Source organism: Typha angustifolia, chromosome 11 (genome assembly GCF_048772165.1).
Source record: "Typha angustifolia cultivar Huaian chromosome 11, ASM4877216v1, whole genome shotgun sequence".
NCBI lineage: Eukaryota > Viridiplantae > Streptophyta > Magnoliopsida > Poales > Typhaceae > Typha > Typha angustifolia.
In genome coordinates, this window is record NC_133249.1 from 12443436 (window position 1) to 12461776 (window position 18341).

Below are 18341 nucleotides of genomic sequence, written 5' to 3' on the forward strand. Positions count from 1 at the left end.
GTTTTTATGCTTAAGAGAAATATTATGAGAACTAGCCACCATTGTATTGAGGAAAATTAGAGTTAAAAAACTCTTTGTAATTGGATATTTGCATAGTAAACAATAATTGCTTCGCTCATAGATATAAGCACATCGCTGAACCACGTAAACTATGTCTCTCTTTTTATTGCCTCTATTACTTTTATTTTTATGATTACTTGTATTAAGGTGTCTAATACATGATTAGAAGTCATTTATTTCTACTCCGTCACTATTAGCAACATATTAAAGTTTCCCTCAAATTTATTATTTTTGTCATTACTATTTCATTGGTTACATTTAGGGGAGAGGGTTTTGCTTCCACTTCTATCACCCACTTAGCATTTAGCACAACAAATTGCTATTAGAGCTTCAAGATTTCAAACCTAGGCTATTGATTTTGGGAATAGTGTGGATTTAGAAATTTTGCTAAAATATCAAAATCATTCAAATCGAAGAAAATTGTCTCAAATGCAAAATTTAAAGTAAAAAAAAATTGATGGCACCAATAACTTTGAAATGTGGCAATGTGAAGTGATGGACATCTTATTCCAACAAGAATTGGCATCACCTAGGAAGAGAAGCCTGAGGAAGTATCAAAAAAAGAATGGGAGAAGATAAACCAGCAAACGTGTAGCACTATTCAGCTTCGTTTAGTAAAAGATCAAAAGTATTTTGTGATGAAGAAAAATTCAGCAAAGAACTTGTAGAAGAAACTTGATGACAAATTCATGACTAAAAGAATCGAAAATTGACTCTATTTAAAGAAGTTGTTCTAATTTTAGTATAAGATTAAAACACCTATGGATGAGCATTTAAACTCCTTCAACAAAATACTTGTGGATTTGCAAAATTTATATGTGAAAATTTTGAACAAAGACAAAGAATTTGTACTTTTGAAATCTTTGCCGGATACTTATGACCATCTTATGGTTACCTTGCTATATGGAAAGGACTCTATAAATTATGATGATGTTGTACACTTATTAACAATGAGTATCGGGAAGTAGATATACTAGCTACTCATAAGTCACCATCAGATGCTTTGATAGTAAGGGGTCAGTCAGAGAATAGGAAATTTATGAAGAGAGGTAAATCTTTCTCAAAGTCAAGGGGTGCATCTTAAAAAAAAAATGATTACAAAAGATCAATGCTCTTATTACCGAAATAAATGGCGTTGGAAGAAGGATTGTCTTGCATTGAAAAAGAAGGACAAGAAACTTCAAAAGGTAAGTATGGCACATTCAGATGATGAGGATTCAGAGAATACCCTAATAGGCTCGAATTTTGCTTGTGACCCCAACAAGTGGATATTAGATTCCTGGTGGACATACCATATGCGTCCCAACCAGAATTGGCTCGGGTAGAGTTATATTCATAGGTAATAATAGCGCATGTAGAGCTAAAGTATTGGCACCATCCGCCTAAAGCTACATGATAGGTTTGTGAATGAGCTAACTAAAGTCTGCTAAATACTAGAATTGAAGAGGAACATTTTTCTCTTGGTGTTTTGGAATCAAATAGCATCACTATTACTTTGAGAGATAGAGCATTGAAGGTTTCTTTGGGAGCCTTTGTTGTAATGAAGGATATAAAAAGAAGAAATCTATACTTCTTGCATGGCTCTACATAATCGAGAGTGTAACAGCGACTTCAAATAATTTAGTTGATATGGCTAACACTACTAGATTATGGCACATGAGGTTAGGGTATCTAGGAGAGAAAGCATTGCAAGGCTTGTCAACTCAAGAATTGCTTAAGGGCATGAAAAGTCTTAAATTAATGCAAATATTGTGTTTTGGACAAGCAAACATGAGTCAAGTTTGCCATAAAAGTGAATCGAACTAAGGGTATTTTAGATTATATTCATACAGGTGTTTGGGTACCTACTAGGAAGGCTTCCGTAGGTAGAAAATATTAGTTTGTGACTTTTGTAGATAACTATTCTAGAAGGCCTTAGGTGTACACTATGCATCATAAGCATCAAGTACTAGAAATATTTCAGAATTAGAAAAGGATGATTGAAAATTAAACTGGCAAGAAGATTAAGAAGTTCAGATCAGATAATGGTGGAGAATTCATCGAATCTTTTTATGAAGCTATGCAAAACAAAAGGAATTGAATGATACTTTATTGTTAGAGATGTCTCAGCAAAATGGCATAGCTGAGCACCTAAACAGTTTACCTTACTAGAGAAGGTGTGATGTATATTGTTCAATATTGGCTTGGGTAAAGAGTTTTGGGCTGAGGCCGTGAATTATGCATGTCATCTCATCAATCGGCTATCTTCATCTGCAAAACATGAAAAGAGCCCATTAGATGTATGGTCTGCAACTCTATTTCAAATTAGAATTTCTTACATATTTTTAGTTGTCTTACCTATTACTATGTATGGGAGAGCAAGTTTAATCCTAGAGCTAAAAATGACATTTTCTTGGGCTTTAGCATTGGTGTGAAGGGATTTCGAGTTTGGAGATCGAAGTAGAAGAAATTGATTATCAGCCAGGATATTACATTTGATGAATCATCTATGCTGAAGTAAGAGTCAGATAACCCTATTGAGGATAATATTGAAGAGGTTCCACGGCAGGTGGAGTTTGAGGCTATTCAAGTCCACTATAAGATATATCTTCAAAAGAGACAAATAGAGAAGAAAAATCAAATTTGCAGGAGAATGACATAGTGGAGCTAAAAACAGATAAGCAAGACTCCATAGCAGTTAGAAGGCTAAGATGAGAAATTAGATGACCACCATGCTATTCAAATATGATGGTTTATGCACTTCTAATGATTAATGAAAACTTTCCCACTATCTTCAAAGACATGAGGAACACCGAAAGGACAAATTAGAAAGTGGCAATGAATGATGAAATAAAAGCTCTTAATAAGAGTAGGACTTGAGATTTGGTGAAGCTCCCTAAAAGGAAGAAAGTAATTAGATGTAAATGGATATATCCCAAGAAGAAAGATTCTTAATCAAAAGGCGGAATTAGATTGAAAGCTAAATTAGTGGCAAAAAGATATGCACGAAACGAGGGAATTGATTATAATGAGGTATTTTTTTTCAGTGGTGAAACATTCCTCTTTTTGGATTTTATTAGTTTTGGCAGCACAATTTGATCTAAAGACTCAAATGGACGTGAAGACTACCTTCTTGCATGCGGATTTCGAAGATGATATTTGTATTTTCTAGCTAGAAGGATTCAAAGTCAGGGGAAAAGAGAATTTGGTTTGCAAATTGAAGTTCTTATATGGCCTAAAGTAGTTTCCAAGGCAACAATATAAATATTTTGACTAGTTTATACAGAGGCAAAAGTACAAGAGAAGTCATTATAACCATTGTGTCTATTTCAGAAAGCTTCAAGATGGATCTTTTATCTATTTGCTCTGATACATAGATAATATGTTGATAGCATTTAAGAGCAAGGTAGAAATTGATAAATTAAAGCTCCAATTGCATAAAGAATTTAAAATGAAGAGACAAAAGAAAGGGGATAGTATGTTTGACACTAGAGCAATATTTGAATAAATATTACAGCGGTTTGATATTGATAACAAAATAAAATTAGTGAGTACACCGTTGTACCTCATTTCAGACTTAGTGTAGCTATGTCATTGAGTACAATTGCCGAGAAGGATTTCATGTCCAAGGTATAATATGTAGCGCTGTAAAAATAATCGAGCCAACTCAAGCTCAGCTCTATAAGGCTCAATCAGCTTTAAAACAGGCTGAGCCGAGCTTGATCTTGAAACTAGGCTTGAAATTAAATTGGCTTGATGCGAGTTGGCTAGGCTCGAAATTAAATTGGCTTGATCCGAGTTGGCTCGATAAGGCTCAAAAAATTATTATTATTATTATTATTATTATTATTATTATTATTATTATTATTATTATTATTATTATTATTATATATTATATATATATATATATTTGATTGCTTGTACTTTTGTGACACAATTATATTTGTTGCTTGTAATTTATATTTTAATAATATTTATATCTTTATAGTTGAATTAGGTTTTATTTCAAGTTAGATTCAAGCTTGATTCAAGCCTAAATCAACTTAAGCTTGCTCAGACTCAAAAATATTGAATTGATAAGGCTTGAATTAATTGCTAATTGAGCAGCTTGTCTAAGCTCGAGCTTAACTCGGGTTCAAAATAAGCTTGAAATTGGCTCAAAATAACATTATTTCATTGTGCGTCGAAATTGCTAACTGGGCCTTACCAAGGTTTTGCTTATATAATAAACTATCTAATCTAGGCTTCAAGTCATATGTGTCGCCGAACAATTGTTTTGAACTAAATGTCGCCGAGACCTACTCCAACATCAAGCCAAGCCACCAAATTGCAAAATAATTTTCTCCACAATAATTATTTAGAGGTGGAGTTGATCATATGACCTCCTTAATCTAGGAGTGTAAATGAGCTGAGCGAGTTGAGCTTACGTGGGCCGATTCTAATATGTGACTAACATCTAATAGTTTTTATGGAAAAAAAATAGCATTTAGTAGGTAAGATTCAAACCCAGACTTGCTAAGTAATAAAAAATTTTAACCAACTGTAATATCTAATATTTATATATTTATTTTGGTATATATATATATATAATATCTTACATATTATATATCAAGCATATTCTCGGCTTAGAGCTCGAGCCGAGCTCGGGTAGAGCTCTAAACGAGTAGCCCTACCTTGGTCATGGAAAGCGTATTTACCAACTCTAGTCAATTTATAAATTAACTGATATTGATTAAGCATTAGCATTTAATTTGTCGGCTATGCTTTTCTATTGATTGCACGAAATTGATGCGAGTAGCATGGGTGAAGACGGGTCACTAGCTTCACGTGTGGGGTGTGGGGTGTGGGGTGTGGGCTGTGGGTTGCGGGCTGCGGGCTGCGGGCTGCGGGCTGGCAGCTGGGTCATTAGCTTCACGTGTGGGTTGGTAAATAAGATCTCCTTGCATTTTGATGTAAAGGAAATTCTCAAAATTTTTGCTTAGATCATTTTTATATTTAAAAATTAAATTAGGTGAGGCTACAAAGTAGAATTAAAATGAGTAACCTAACAAAATAAAATATCATTTTGATTTATGGTGTAAATCACCCAAAGAAATAAGAATAAAACTCTCTAAAAGGTAAAATCCTAATTTGAATACCTAAATAATTGAATTTGGATGAAAACGCCTTGCCTTGATAGCTTTCTAGGTAGTCATGACTCGTGACTCGTGATTATCATCATTCTTGTTTCTTAATCAAAGTTGAATTCTAACATCAATTAGATTGCCAACTCCAACTCCTAATCAGTCTCAAATGTGAACGCCCCAAGTCAGCATCTCTATGGGCATCACCATCCCTCTTCTCTCTTTTCTCTCTGCCTTTGTCCTACTCTCTTCGTTTTCTTCTTTTCTTTTCCTCTCTCTTCTTGATTTTTACCACCATATTATGAACCAAATTTAGACTGATCTAAATATAAAAAAATTATGATAATTCTAATGGCTCTAATTTCATCTGAATCGGAAGTCGAAATAAAAAGATATAAATAAAATAGTTGAGAAAGATCAGAACGGGGCAGATCAGTAAATATCCAATATTGTGACGATCATTGGAAAGTGGTGGACAACCATATAGTAAAGTGGCTCATAGTGAAGGATAGTGGCTATATTTTGGAAGCTTTGGAAGTTCTACGGCTATCATCTACTCCTATGAAGATAAAATCAATCTAACGACTATATTAAAAGATAATGACGATAATAAATATTTCGCTAAACTCATAGACATTCAATGATAATAATTAACACATGACCACTCTCAATATAAGTAAAATCCTAGCAAATCAGATTCATATACATATTATCAGCTTTATTTAAAATTTAAATTAATAAGATAAATCTAACGAGCTAACTCAATTTGACTCGACTGACTTAACCCACATGGTAGCACCTTAGCCTATGGTAACACCTTCCCCTCCCTTCCTACTTTTAGCTGTTGGTAGCACATTCCTAGTCAAAATTGGTGTCTTCTTCTTTGTCTCATTTTTCTCTGCCTCTTTCACTACTCTCTTCAGTCTTCTTCTTCCTCTCTTTTCACTCCTCAACTTTCTCTCTATTTTTTTTTTCCTTTTTGTATTTGCTAAATGGTACTACCCACAAGAAAGTAAAGATTTTAACCTGCGAAAGAAAAGAAAATTCATCCACATAAAAAATACACAAGATTATCGTGGTTTAGCAATTTGTGTACATCCATAGACAATGCAAATAATCAAATCCACTATGAGAAAATACAAAAACAAAATATTCTTATAAAACCCAATTTCTAATGTGTGTGATTTCAATTGGTAAAAGTATTTTATTTTTCAAATGACAAATGAATAGGACTTGAAATCTACCGTATTAATTAATCTGCTACCCTAAAAACTCAAATATCAAAGAATGATATTTTTTTATACTTTATGTTCTAACATTAATTAGGATCCGGTAATCAACAGCAATAGGAGACCCCTAAGAATTGATACCAATCTAGAAGAGTACTCTCTAATCGTTCCTTTGCTGAAAACAAGCCAAACTCCCAGTACCTACTTCAGCTTACTGATAAGCCATGAGAAAAAAGAAAGGAAAACAACAATTTATGTACCGGGGTTGTCAACCATGGTAAACAACCCTAATTCATCAGGGAAAATTCTCTCTCTCTCTCTCTCTCTCTCTCTCTCTCTCTCTCTCTGGTGGACGAAATGTCATGCTGACGAGGTCGTTGTGAAAGGACCAGTAGATTTTCTAACGCGTGTGGTTTGGTTTCAATTGATCTCCTTGCGCCATTTTATTTCGAAAGGTTCTTTGACAAAATAAAGAAAACGAGAGAAAGGTTAGTCTGACATGTAATATTTAGAGCTAGCCAATTAATCAGCATAGGTAGGGATTACATAGTTAATTTATACTAATTAATCACGTCGCTTCCTAGCGCTGGTTTATACTTCTCCAGGCGCTGACCTTTTGTGCTCAATGTAATCTTCACAACAAGGCGATAATTTGTTCTGAAAGCTACGTGTCTTCTCATTCAAGACAATTCGAAGTCATCACCTGTACAAATTCCATTAACAAGTTAGGATTTGAGAAACAGACAGCAAGTTGTTTTCCTTTTCCTTTTGAAGAGGAAAGAGCACTTCTGAGCAAATAAACTTATGGGGGAAAGCAATGAACTTAATAATCAGAAAACACATAACCCTCATGGGGACCACTACTTGGCGATGTGTAAATATATATATACAAACATCAATCCAACAGTATTTTAGGGCTCACAGGAACCAACCCATCGATGCCTCTATCACTGGCGTATATATTAACTTCTCTTATGCAGTGTTATTGATAGTGGGGAGATCACGGCCATGGCGATGTACCTCTACTGCTCTGAGACACAAGTGTTAATAAACTTTGCCCTGATAGGTCTATTAGCAGGAGCTATTGCAGTTTATGGGCAGCCCGGTATGTATGCTTACTGTATTAGTATAACCCTTATTGTTTAAGCTTTCTCAACTAGCTGGGATCTGAAGTTTAGTTCAGCATGTTGGAGTCATAAAAGACACTCAGATTTCTTTTCTTTTATTGATAGATCATGAGCCCCGTACGCTAATTATAAACTAGACGAATGGATCTGTTAACTCTTCTAAGAAAAAATGTCACAACTCTTCCCAAGAATAATTCATTTGAAATTCTAGAGAATTATATTAAGTCTTTAAAATTAAATTAATTGAATAGAACTATGTGTTAATTCCTTGTCATGGATTCAATTGATCGATTTCTTTATTGTTTATGATTATTGTATTTTAGGTTGTAGAGAAGATGAATTTCTTTGTGTACATGAATATGACTTTAGGTTAGGTAAGAGTGCTTAACATCCTTAATGCAGTTAACTTAACATAAAAAATTTATTTAAGTTTAGTTAATTATAAATTTAATGGTAACATGTGTTGAACAAATTTCTAATAGAACATAAGGTATGATTTTGCAAAAATTGAAACCGCAAATACTTGAAAATATAAATCGTTAAATGCAAATTTTTCTGTGATCATAATATCTTATACTATACATATACATGCAGTACGTACAACAAAAGGTTATAACTACTTAAAATAAAATTATGTAACCATAAAAGGTTGGTATTGACTGTATAAAATGCATACATACTGCTTAAATAGATCTACATATTATACATAAAAAATGCGCACTGCTTGCTAAGCCCAATTATCCAATGCTTTCAAGTATCATATTTTTTTCGTCCACATTATATAAAGAGAAAGTATATTGCATAAAAATCATTAAGACAACCACAATGTGGAGAAAAAATACCCATCTTTCTTAGTTTTTCCTGGGAGAGATGCATCAGCAACTGATAGTATATCCGTGTTCTTATGCAGGCTTTGTGAGCATCGACTGTGGTACGTCCGCAGATATCAGCTACACAGACAGCAGTACAGGGATAGTATACACTCCTGATTCCCAGTACATTGACACTGGGAAAAACTTCAACATTTCTAAGAATTACATAATCAACTATTGGTATCTAAAACAGCTTGAGGACGTTAGAAGCTTCCCAGATGGATCTCTAAATTGTTATACCATCAATGGCATACATCAAGGTGGAAAATATCTTATAAGAAGCTACTTCCTTTATGGTAACTACGATGGTCGACTTAGTCCAAGCTCCAGTACTCCATTGCAATTCAATCTCTATATAGGGGTTAATCTCTGGAAGACTGTGAACCTCACGGATCCATATTTTCTCCAGTTTTATGAGATCATAACTATGGCCACAACGGACTACTTCTCTATTTGTTTAGAGAATACCGGAAAAGGAACTCCATTCATATCTTCCCTTGAGCTGAGGTTTATTGACGATCCAAATTCCTACGCAGACGTGACCCCGACCATCTCACTGGAAGGATTAGGTAGGGCCGATCTGGGAGCAACTACTTCTGATATAATAAGGTAATTAACTTTACATTTATTTATCCATTTCTAATGATGCATGTGGGTGTTGTTAATTATATGATAATTAAAGACCGACATGTTACCAGCTGGGTCTAGTTAAAAATTGCAATCTTGCTGAGTTTGATGTAACCTAAATGTAACCAAGCTTGGATTTGAATAATATTGAAAGTATAATTGCTAATCAAATCTGGCCATTAATGAGGTTAATTCCAAGCGTAATTCAAGCCGAGCGATTCATGAGCCTCACAAAATTTGACAATTATATATATATTTGTGATGATATAATCCCAAAATTGACTATAACATATCTTTCTATATGTAAAATGAAATTACTAACATCAACTATACATCAAAAGCTAAGGAAATGACAATAATGTTAACTTTGATCCTCCGTATCTCTTATCCTAGATATTGCAACCAAACCGCTATTCTTATCCAACATATTTATTCTTGCAAACACCGTCTCGCAGTACTCCACCCCCTCCAGTTTGCTAAAGATTTTATATTCATATATGTAAAAGGAATTTTCTATTAATATTTTGTGGACAGGTACCCAAACGACACTTATGATCGCACTTGGATACCGTGGAACGATGCACTTTGGACTCCCATCGGTGCAACTAAAGACATCCAGAACAGGCCGGAGGACACCGTTCGAGTGCCATCTATCGTCATGAAGACTGCAATCACACCGAAAGATAATACTACCCTTGCTTATCGATGGGACGCTGCGTGGAGAGACAATCGTCCTATGTTTCATATATACATGCACTTTGCTGACTTCGACTCTGTCAAGAGATCTTTGGACGTCTTCGTTAACGATGAACTCAAAGTGAGCAATTTCAAACCTGACTATCTTTGGACAAGTCACATAAACCTCACCTTCGACCTTGGAACGGCAACTGAATATACTCTTGACATAAAACGAGCGGCTGGTTCCACCCTTCCGCCAATTCTCAATGCTTTAGAGATATACAGAGCTATGTATTTTAGTTATTTAGCAACGGATAGAGGAGATGGTACGTAATCACCTACATTAAATCTATTTGAGATGAGAGTTTATTGCAAACGTTTTATCTGCTAACGCTTTGTTTATGTTTTGTCGATCGACCTTTTACCAGTTGATGGAATGGTGGACCTCAAAGGGTTGTATCATAAAAAACTTTGGCAAGGTGATCCATGCGCTCCGGAGAAATTAGCTTGGAAAGGCGTTAATTGTACAATTTCTGGTTCTAGTCCTCCTAGAGTTACAAGTCTGTAAGTACAATAGCTCTTCCAAAGAAATATTGGAAATAATCGGATAAATCATCTCTCATCTCCCTTTGTTCTTTCTCTAACTAGTATGAAAACAAAGACTTAATGACTTCGAATGTCCTGCAGAAACCTTTCTTCACATGGATTAACTGGTGGCATACCCACAGCTCTTGCGAAACTTAAAGCCATCAAATACTTGTAGGTGGCAAAGTACTTCTCCAGTTTATTATCTAAGAACAGTATATGTTAGCCAATGCCATTTCCCAACTTTTTTTTCCTCCTTCTTTTAGTAGTTTTTGACCATCTCTTTCATTAGGGATCTATCGAACAATAATCTATCAGGCTCGATACCAAGTTTCTTAGCAGATTTACCCCTGGCCATGCTGTAAGCAAGCACATTCTTTTCATAGATCTATGAAGCCCTGGAAGAAATATGTATTAGTTTGATCATCAATTGTTTTTTTTTCTTTTGTTGCAGAAATTTTTCAGGGAACCAACTCAGTGGCTCGATCCCAGACGCTCTCCTTCAAAAGCAAGCAAGGGGCTTGCTTGACTTAGAGTACGTCTTTCTTCCTCCTATACAACCTAGCTATGCCCAACATGAGCCTCGTTTTTCTTATTTTTCTCTCTCTCTCTCTCTCTCTCTCTCTCTCTCTCTCTCTCTCTCTCTCTCTCTCTCTCTCTCTCTCTCTCTCTCTCTCTCTCTCTCTCTCTCTCTCTCTCTCTCTTTGATGGATGCAAGAGTTGGAAACAACCCGAACCTGTGTCAACCCGGGAATAAATGTAGTAGCTCTGGAAAGACTCCTACCACCATTGTCATAGCAACCGTTATTCCAACAACTTTCGTAATATTAACCATACTATTGCTGATATTTCTCTATCGGAGAAGAAGCACACCAAAGCAAAACTGTAAGTTGAGACAGCAGCCATCATCTCCATTCTAACTCGCACATGTGAACTAATTAATTTACTCTATCTACAAGTATAAAGTCAAACAGTTAATAAGATTTACCTCATGATGGATCTTATCTTTCTTTAATTTTTACGTCCAGTAGCGTCGGCGCCTTCCATACAAAGACAACCAAGAGAAGACGAGGTAACTTTCGACAAGCCTTTAGGAGTTGACGAATTCACGTATCTAGAGCTGAAGACAATCACCAAAAACTTTGGACGAGTCCTCGGCAGAGGAGGCTTTGGAACCGTTTACCACGGTTGCTTAAAAGACGGGATGGAGGTGGCAGTCAAGATATGCTCTTATAATAAATCGGCTCAGGAGACGTCCAGTACTGATCCGACAACGGAAGAAAGTGATTACAATGCAAAAGGAGACAGAGAGTTTTGGGCTGAGGTATTTGTTAAGGTTATGACATACATTGCTGATACCTAATTAACTGACAACTTTAAGTTTCTAGATCAATTAGTTATCTAATATGATATTAGAACTATAATCTACTTTTATTTCCTAACTCTTAGTATTAGCTTATACTGTACACCATATTTTATTAAGCATCTCCAACCGTGGCTCTATATTTGGAGGCCAAAGGAAAACGAACGGAGCAAGAGCCCGGTGCACTCCAACGCACCCGGCTCCATATATATTAAAATAATAATATAATATATATTATTATATTAGCTATTTTAAATTACTTAATATGTCACCTTAGCAATATTATTTTTTAATAAAAAATATATGGTTAGAAAACTCTTATCAAAATCTTTAAAATAAGACTAATATTTAATAGTTTCAAAAGTAATTTAAATTACTAATTTTTTAATTAAACGCATCAAAATTACATTACACGAAATAAATATCGAAATAAGTATTACATGTCATTAACTAAAAATATCAAAATTACATTACATAAAATAAACAGAAATTAACCAAACATAATAAAAACAATAGATGTTTAATATTTATTGAATGTAATAGTTATTGGGCAATTTTGGTATTTCAAAAGGTTGAAATGACAAATGGAGCCGGGCTCCATTTTCATATTAGGGCTCCAAATTTAGAGCTCCACTATTACTAGCTCCAAATTTGGAGCTAGTTTTAGAGCTCAAGTGAGCTCTAAATTTAGAATTTAAAGCCCGGTATAGCTCCGACCAGGCTCCAAAGCTAGCTCCAAATTTGGAGCTAGCAACCACACTATGAAAATGGAGCCAGGCTCCATTAGTCATGTTAACTTTTTGAAAATATCAAAATTACCCAATAATTATTGCATTCAATAATTTTAATTTCATCTGTATCTTTTATTAAATAATTTAGTTGGTTAAACTGAGTATATAATTAGTTTTAGTAATCAATTTTTAACAAAAAAAAATACTATTGGAAAGGTCTCATCGAGACCTTTAAAATGAGTCTAATATTAAATCATTTTTGAGTTAATTTAAATTTAAATTTTTTTATTATTTATAAAAATGAGTCTAATAAATTATGTGTCCTGAAATATATTTACTCAAAATTAAACATCTATTGTTTTTATTATATTTGGTTAATTTCTGTTTATTTTATGTAATATAATTTTAATATTTTTAGTTAATGATATTTAGTGCTTATTTCGATGTTTATTTTGTGTAATGTAATTTCAATGCGTTTAATTAAAAAATTAGCAATTTAAAATTACTTCTGAAACTATTGAATATTAGTCTTATTTTGAAGATCTCGATGAGAGTTTTCTAACCATATATTTTTTATTAAAAAAATAATAACACTAAGATGACCTATTAAGTAATTTAAAATAGCTAATATAATAATATATATTAAATATTATTTTAATAAATATGGAGCCTAATATATATATTTGAGTCCATCGGGGCTCTTGTAAAGGCTCCAAATATGTAGCCATCGCTTGGAGATTCTTGTCTATCATCTTTTCACATGCAGTGTTATTAGGGCCTGCAATGCAATCCAAAAGTGTGTTAAAAGACATAATATATATTATTTGTCCTTACCTTATAACTTTATCTTTTGGATCAACTCAGTATTTATGTTATTTTGTCACGAAGTTCTTTGGTGATAGAAAGGGTGACGATTAGTGGATGGTGTGTTAGGAGCTAATAACTAAGTTATCCTTTGTTAATATAATGCTGCATAAGGTTATCCAGTTGCTGGCAGACAGAGTAATCATGATTTCTTTTGGTTGCAGGCCTTGCTCCTCACAAGGGTTCATCACAGAAAACTGGTGACTTTGATTGGCTTTTGCAAAGACAGTAACCATCTGGCCCTAATCTATGAATACATGTCACAAGGAAGTCTCAGAGATCATCTCATGGGTATGAGCATTAATATAAGATAGATTATTTTTTATATTTAAATTGAACAAATTTTAATAGTTAATTAGCTTAAAAGAGGTAGCTATTCAAGCATGGGGGCACCCCCCCACCACTTGATGTTAAAATCTTTCCTTACTGATAATGCTACATTATTGATAAATGAAAAAAAAAAGTTTTAAATTAGGTAAATTATAAATTGCCCCACCTGGTTTTATCTAAAATCAAATTATCTAAATTTCTACCCCACGTAGGAGAGATACCTAGAAAGTTGCCAGCATGAATGGCAAATACTAATACTTCATATATCTGGTACAGTGATAGGTGGTTTTAATCTTTTATCCCCTAATACAACCCTACTTTATGATCAACATAACGTGTTCTTCTGGATATATAGTGAGTGGACCGAGATTGATCAATCTCTACTCCACCAAAATAAGTGAGACATTGTACTTGCTTAAAACAAGTCAGGGAAACACTATTCTTTTCACAAGCATGTATCATTAATTATGTTAGTGCAGACAAAGCTGGAGAGAGAAAAATCTTAATAAGTTGGAGAAAGAGAATTGAGATAGCAGTGGACGCAGCACAAGGTGTGTCTTCACATTGTAAGGTTTAGCTTGTCATTCGATAAGATTTATTTTAGAAGCTTAATTTATTGAGCAGGGCTGGAGTATTTGCACAAGGGATGCAGCCTTCCTATAGTTCATAGAGACGTGAAGACCAGCAACATCCTTTTGTCTAGTAACCTTGAGGCTAAGCTTGCAGATTTTGGGCTTTCTAAGGCTTTCCACACCGATGCTGACACTCATATCTCGACCAACGTTATAGCTGGCACTCCAGGATATCTAGATCCAGAGTATGTTAATTCTCTATCTTAGCATCTATATGCAACTATATGCATCAAACAATGTACGTATATATGCTAACTTCAAACAGAATGATTCATGGCAACTTATCAACTCTTGTTAATTGGTTTCTCTCACCACCTCACAAGCACCTCCCTCACTGCTTGCACAGGAGGATGCAACGTCTGATACCGTTTGTGGAGAGTCTCTAAGTATTTTTGGACTTGGTATCACCTTGTATGTTGATGGAGGTGGTTGTGGGGTGGTAGAGAAACCAACAAGAGTTGATAAGTTGCTATATTGTTCGGCGTAAGTAGTTTTTTTAAAAAAAAAACTAAATTAGGCCTTATAAATTTATTTATCCAAATAATACTTTGTATTTTTAACGTAATTATAATTTACACCATATATTTTTACTGTTGTAAATCGAGCCCTATAATTTAGTGAATATGTGCAAAAAAAAATATCTTAAATTAAATTCGGACTAACACCGTGAGAATATTCTTTAGTTATAGATATTTTATTTTTAAAATGACTAAAATACCCTTATTTCTAAAGTAACTAAAATGCTCTCCGTATGACTTAGTTGAGGGTATTTCATAATTTTTTTAGTATAGTTAACTTAACCTAAAAATTTAGTTAAATTTAACTAATTAATCTAATGGTAGAGTGTTTTTTTACATATATTTATTAAATCATAAGACTCGATTTATAAATAGTAAACATATAGAGTGAAATCATAATTTCATTAAAATATCGGATGTTATATACAAATTTATTTTAAATTTAATACTATAAATCCTATTTTAGACATGGTAGCTGCTGCCTCATAGCATCAATGTAAAAGTACTGAACTTATTAACTTTTACTAAGCACTAAAAAATTGAACGTTTTATCTAAATATAAAAAGTTAATCTCGTCTGTGATTTATTCAGGCTAAGGATATTATGCAAAGAATAAAAATATTATTTCTTAATTTATATTTATTTATAATCTTAAAATACTAGAGATAAATTAGAGAAATTTATTATATTACAATAGCATAAACTAGAGAAATATATCGAATTCAGATCTGAATAAGATAAATTAAGGTCAAATCTTCTTAGCATACTCACTATCTTCATATATTCTTATATTTATATGTAAATCCCATGTAAACTGCTAATAAAATTAGTATTTTATATCTTACGTAAAATACTAATGAGTCGATGTGTCTAAAATTGACTTCTTGAGGTAACAATTTTGGAAGATAGATTATTTGTGACGAGTCCTAGCTAGATAATTTGGTCAAAATACTCATGTTTGTGGGCATAGTGTTACTCTTCCTACTAACCACCGATCAGCATCCATTAGACAGAAATGGAGAACATAGTCCTTCTTCCCAAAAGAAATCTATGCAACCTGAAACTATAGGATATAAATTTAAATTCCAGTTGTTTCCGATCGATCATATCCCAACTCATAATGCCATGAAAAGTAAATGAGGAGTTCATGTAAAAATGGACAATAAACTCCTAGTGTAATTATCCCATTACATAATGAGCTTTTAATTTAGACAACGTATGGGTGATAACAAATCTTACACAGGTACCATAATACCTTCCAGTTGACGGAGAAGAGCGACGTATACAGCTTCGGTGTTGTTCTCCTGGAGCTGATCACAGGCTTACCTGCAGTGGTGAAGTTGGGAGAAACATGTCACATATTGCAATGGGTGCAGCAGAAGCTCTCCAAAGGGGACGTGACAGAAGTCGTCGATGCGAGGCTGCATGGCCAACATGTCGACGCCGACTCCGTCTGGAAGGTCGTGGACGTAGCGAAGAGGTGCACGATGCCGGTGGGCAGCCAGAGGCCAAGCATGAGTGAAGTGGTAGCTGAGTTGAAAGAGAGATTGCATCATCCACTGGAGGTCTATCAACAAAGCAGCTTGAAGGTTTCTAGTGCAGATACATCTGATGCGAGCTTACAGGGTGAATCACTTGAAATAATGCGCAGGGAGGTGGCCACTTCATCCATTGGACGGGTTCCGAGATAGGTAGGGGTGTTTTACTGGGGAAATTTAAGTGAGACTTCCAGGTGAATCACTTGAAATATATATTTTTGAAAGAGATATATATGAACAATTAGAGCACAACAATGCGTAGAGAATGTGTCTTCCATCCGTTTGCTCTCCTGTAATTCTTTTGCAAGCTTGTATTCTGTTTCCATGTATTATTTTCTAAATAAATAAGTAAAGTTTTAGAAGCAGGAAAAAATGAATAAATACTAGCTAGTACCTTTGTGAAGTCCGAGATCTTTACAAAGTAAATCCCAGAACCATTGTGACAAATTTTGACGTGAGCGGTGTTTACTGTAATTAATCGTGGTGATTAAATAATATTTCTTTTCTTTTCTTTCTTGAAAAAATATAAAATTAAAGATCTTACAAACAAACGAGGCCAATGATAAAAAGTGAGGTGTTGCCTATTGCTTGGCCATTTATATATATATTAAGCCTTTTCTTTATTTTATTTTTTATATTAGAAAATTAATATAACTAAAGATGAATTAAATCTTAAGCCAATGGCCTCTTCTCTCTCTAAATGGTAATTTCTATCTGCTATTTTATTTTATTTCAGATATGTTGAAGAAAACTAATATATTTGTAGTAGATTATCTTATCTTTTTATATATATAATATAGGCAATTAAAATTGATACACTATGTGAATGTGTGAATATTTGGCAATATAAACTATGTCTTAGAGGTACCATATATTATGGTGGGGTGTTTTCTTTCTGGGTGTAGTAAAATTGGTTAAATATATTTAATAAGAGCATATGAATATATAATTACTCTATTATTTAATTGGTTAAATATATTTGACAAAATGCCTATAGGAAACTAATAAATTTCAATAGAATCATAAAACACTTTCTTTTGTCGCCAATATATATTATTATAAGTTCTTCGTCATCTTAAAAATAGTGATTGTAATATTTATAATTTTTCTAATGATTTTAATTTGTCATGTCATCCATGTACATATTTTGTAACATCTAAATTAAGATTTAGTGACAATATTTATCGTAGAAAATAATTTTTTTATTGTTAATTAAAAATTTTATTTATTAAAAAATATGATTTTTACTAGCAATTATACTTGCTAACAAATATAAATTTATTTAGTGAGGCATCTAGTTTGCTCGGAACTATCTTATTTTCACCTTAGTTATCATTATATCGCAAAGTTTGTTGCCCTTGGATTATGGTACTTATGTGACATAATTTTATCATTCTTATTGGCCATTTATACATGGAAAAACCAAAAACAAAAATAAAGAAGACAAAAAGCCTATTGATTACAAAACGAAATCTCTTGAGGTTACCCAAGATAGGTTACATGCGACATCAAAACAACCATCAAAGCCTATCACCATTTCCAATGTACTAACATCGTACTACATATGCTAACATTACATAACGAAACAACTACGTTAAATTGCATATTAACGAAACAACTACGTTAGTAGCTCTACAGACCCTTTTTATAGGCTATTCTTATTAGCCTTCTCAATTAAAGTAGCAGAACTCTCTAGCTCTCACTTATCTTGGCCTCGTCGATGCTCTACAAACGTTTTGATGGAGATTGATGCAGCCAACATAATTTTTCATTCCTATCTTCTTCATCTTCATGATGTTGTCACTTGGGGATTCAACTCTAATAAAGTCTTTAGCACCAGCTCTTTCTACTGAATTATTATTGATGAAGATTTGTCGATATTTAGCATGGATTTGGAAGCTATCCTTACCTTCGAAAGCTAGAATATTTCTTTCTTCGTCTTGCCATCTCTAAAAGGTTTCATATTAAAAAGCTCTTTTCCGTAGAGGTTTTAATACTAAAGTTTCTTGTGGGCTTTATGGTCTTCCAAGAGAGTCTTCTTCATATCTCTTTCTTTCACCCACTGCCTCTTCTTTCAGCATATTA

The 18341-nt window shown here is 33.7% G+C and overlaps 1 protein-coding gene across 1 annotated transcript; it reads left to right on the forward strand.

Moving 5' to 3' along the window:
- Nucleotides 1-7399: 7399 nt before the first annotated feature.
- LOC140770612 (probable LRR receptor-like serine/threonine-protein kinase At1g05700) lies at nucleotides 7400-16409 on the forward strand. Its single transcript, XM_073111865.1, has 13 exons — nucleotides 7400-7496; nucleotides 7842-7892; nucleotides 8429-8999; nucleotides 9552-10021; nucleotides 10124-10259; nucleotides 10383-10454; nucleotides 10573-10641; nucleotides 10735-10865; nucleotides 11312-11604; nucleotides 13403-13535; nucleotides 14060-14119; nucleotides 14193-14385; nucleotides 15962-16409. The coding sequence occupies exons 1-13, from the start codon at nucleotides 7400-7402 to the stop codon at nucleotides 16407-16409; spliced, it is 2724 nt and encodes a 907-aa protein (XP_072967966.1).
- The last annotated feature ends 1932 nt before the right edge of the window (nucleotides 16410-18341 follow it).

Excerpts from the sequence above, each read along its gene's own strand:
- LOC140770612 (XM_073111865.1), top strand. The coding sequence starts at position 7,400 with ATGGCGATGTACCTCTACTGCTCTGAGACACAAGTGTTAATAAACTTT. Across the intron at positions 7,497-7,841 it reads TGCAGTTTATGGGCAGCCCG|GTTGTAGAGAAGATGAATTT; the intron begins GTATGTATGCTT and ends ATTGTATTTTAG. Across the intron at positions 10,022-10,123 it reads AGCAACGGATAGAGGAGATG|TTGATGGAATGGTGGACCTC; the intron begins GTACGTAATCAC and ends ACCTTTTACCAG.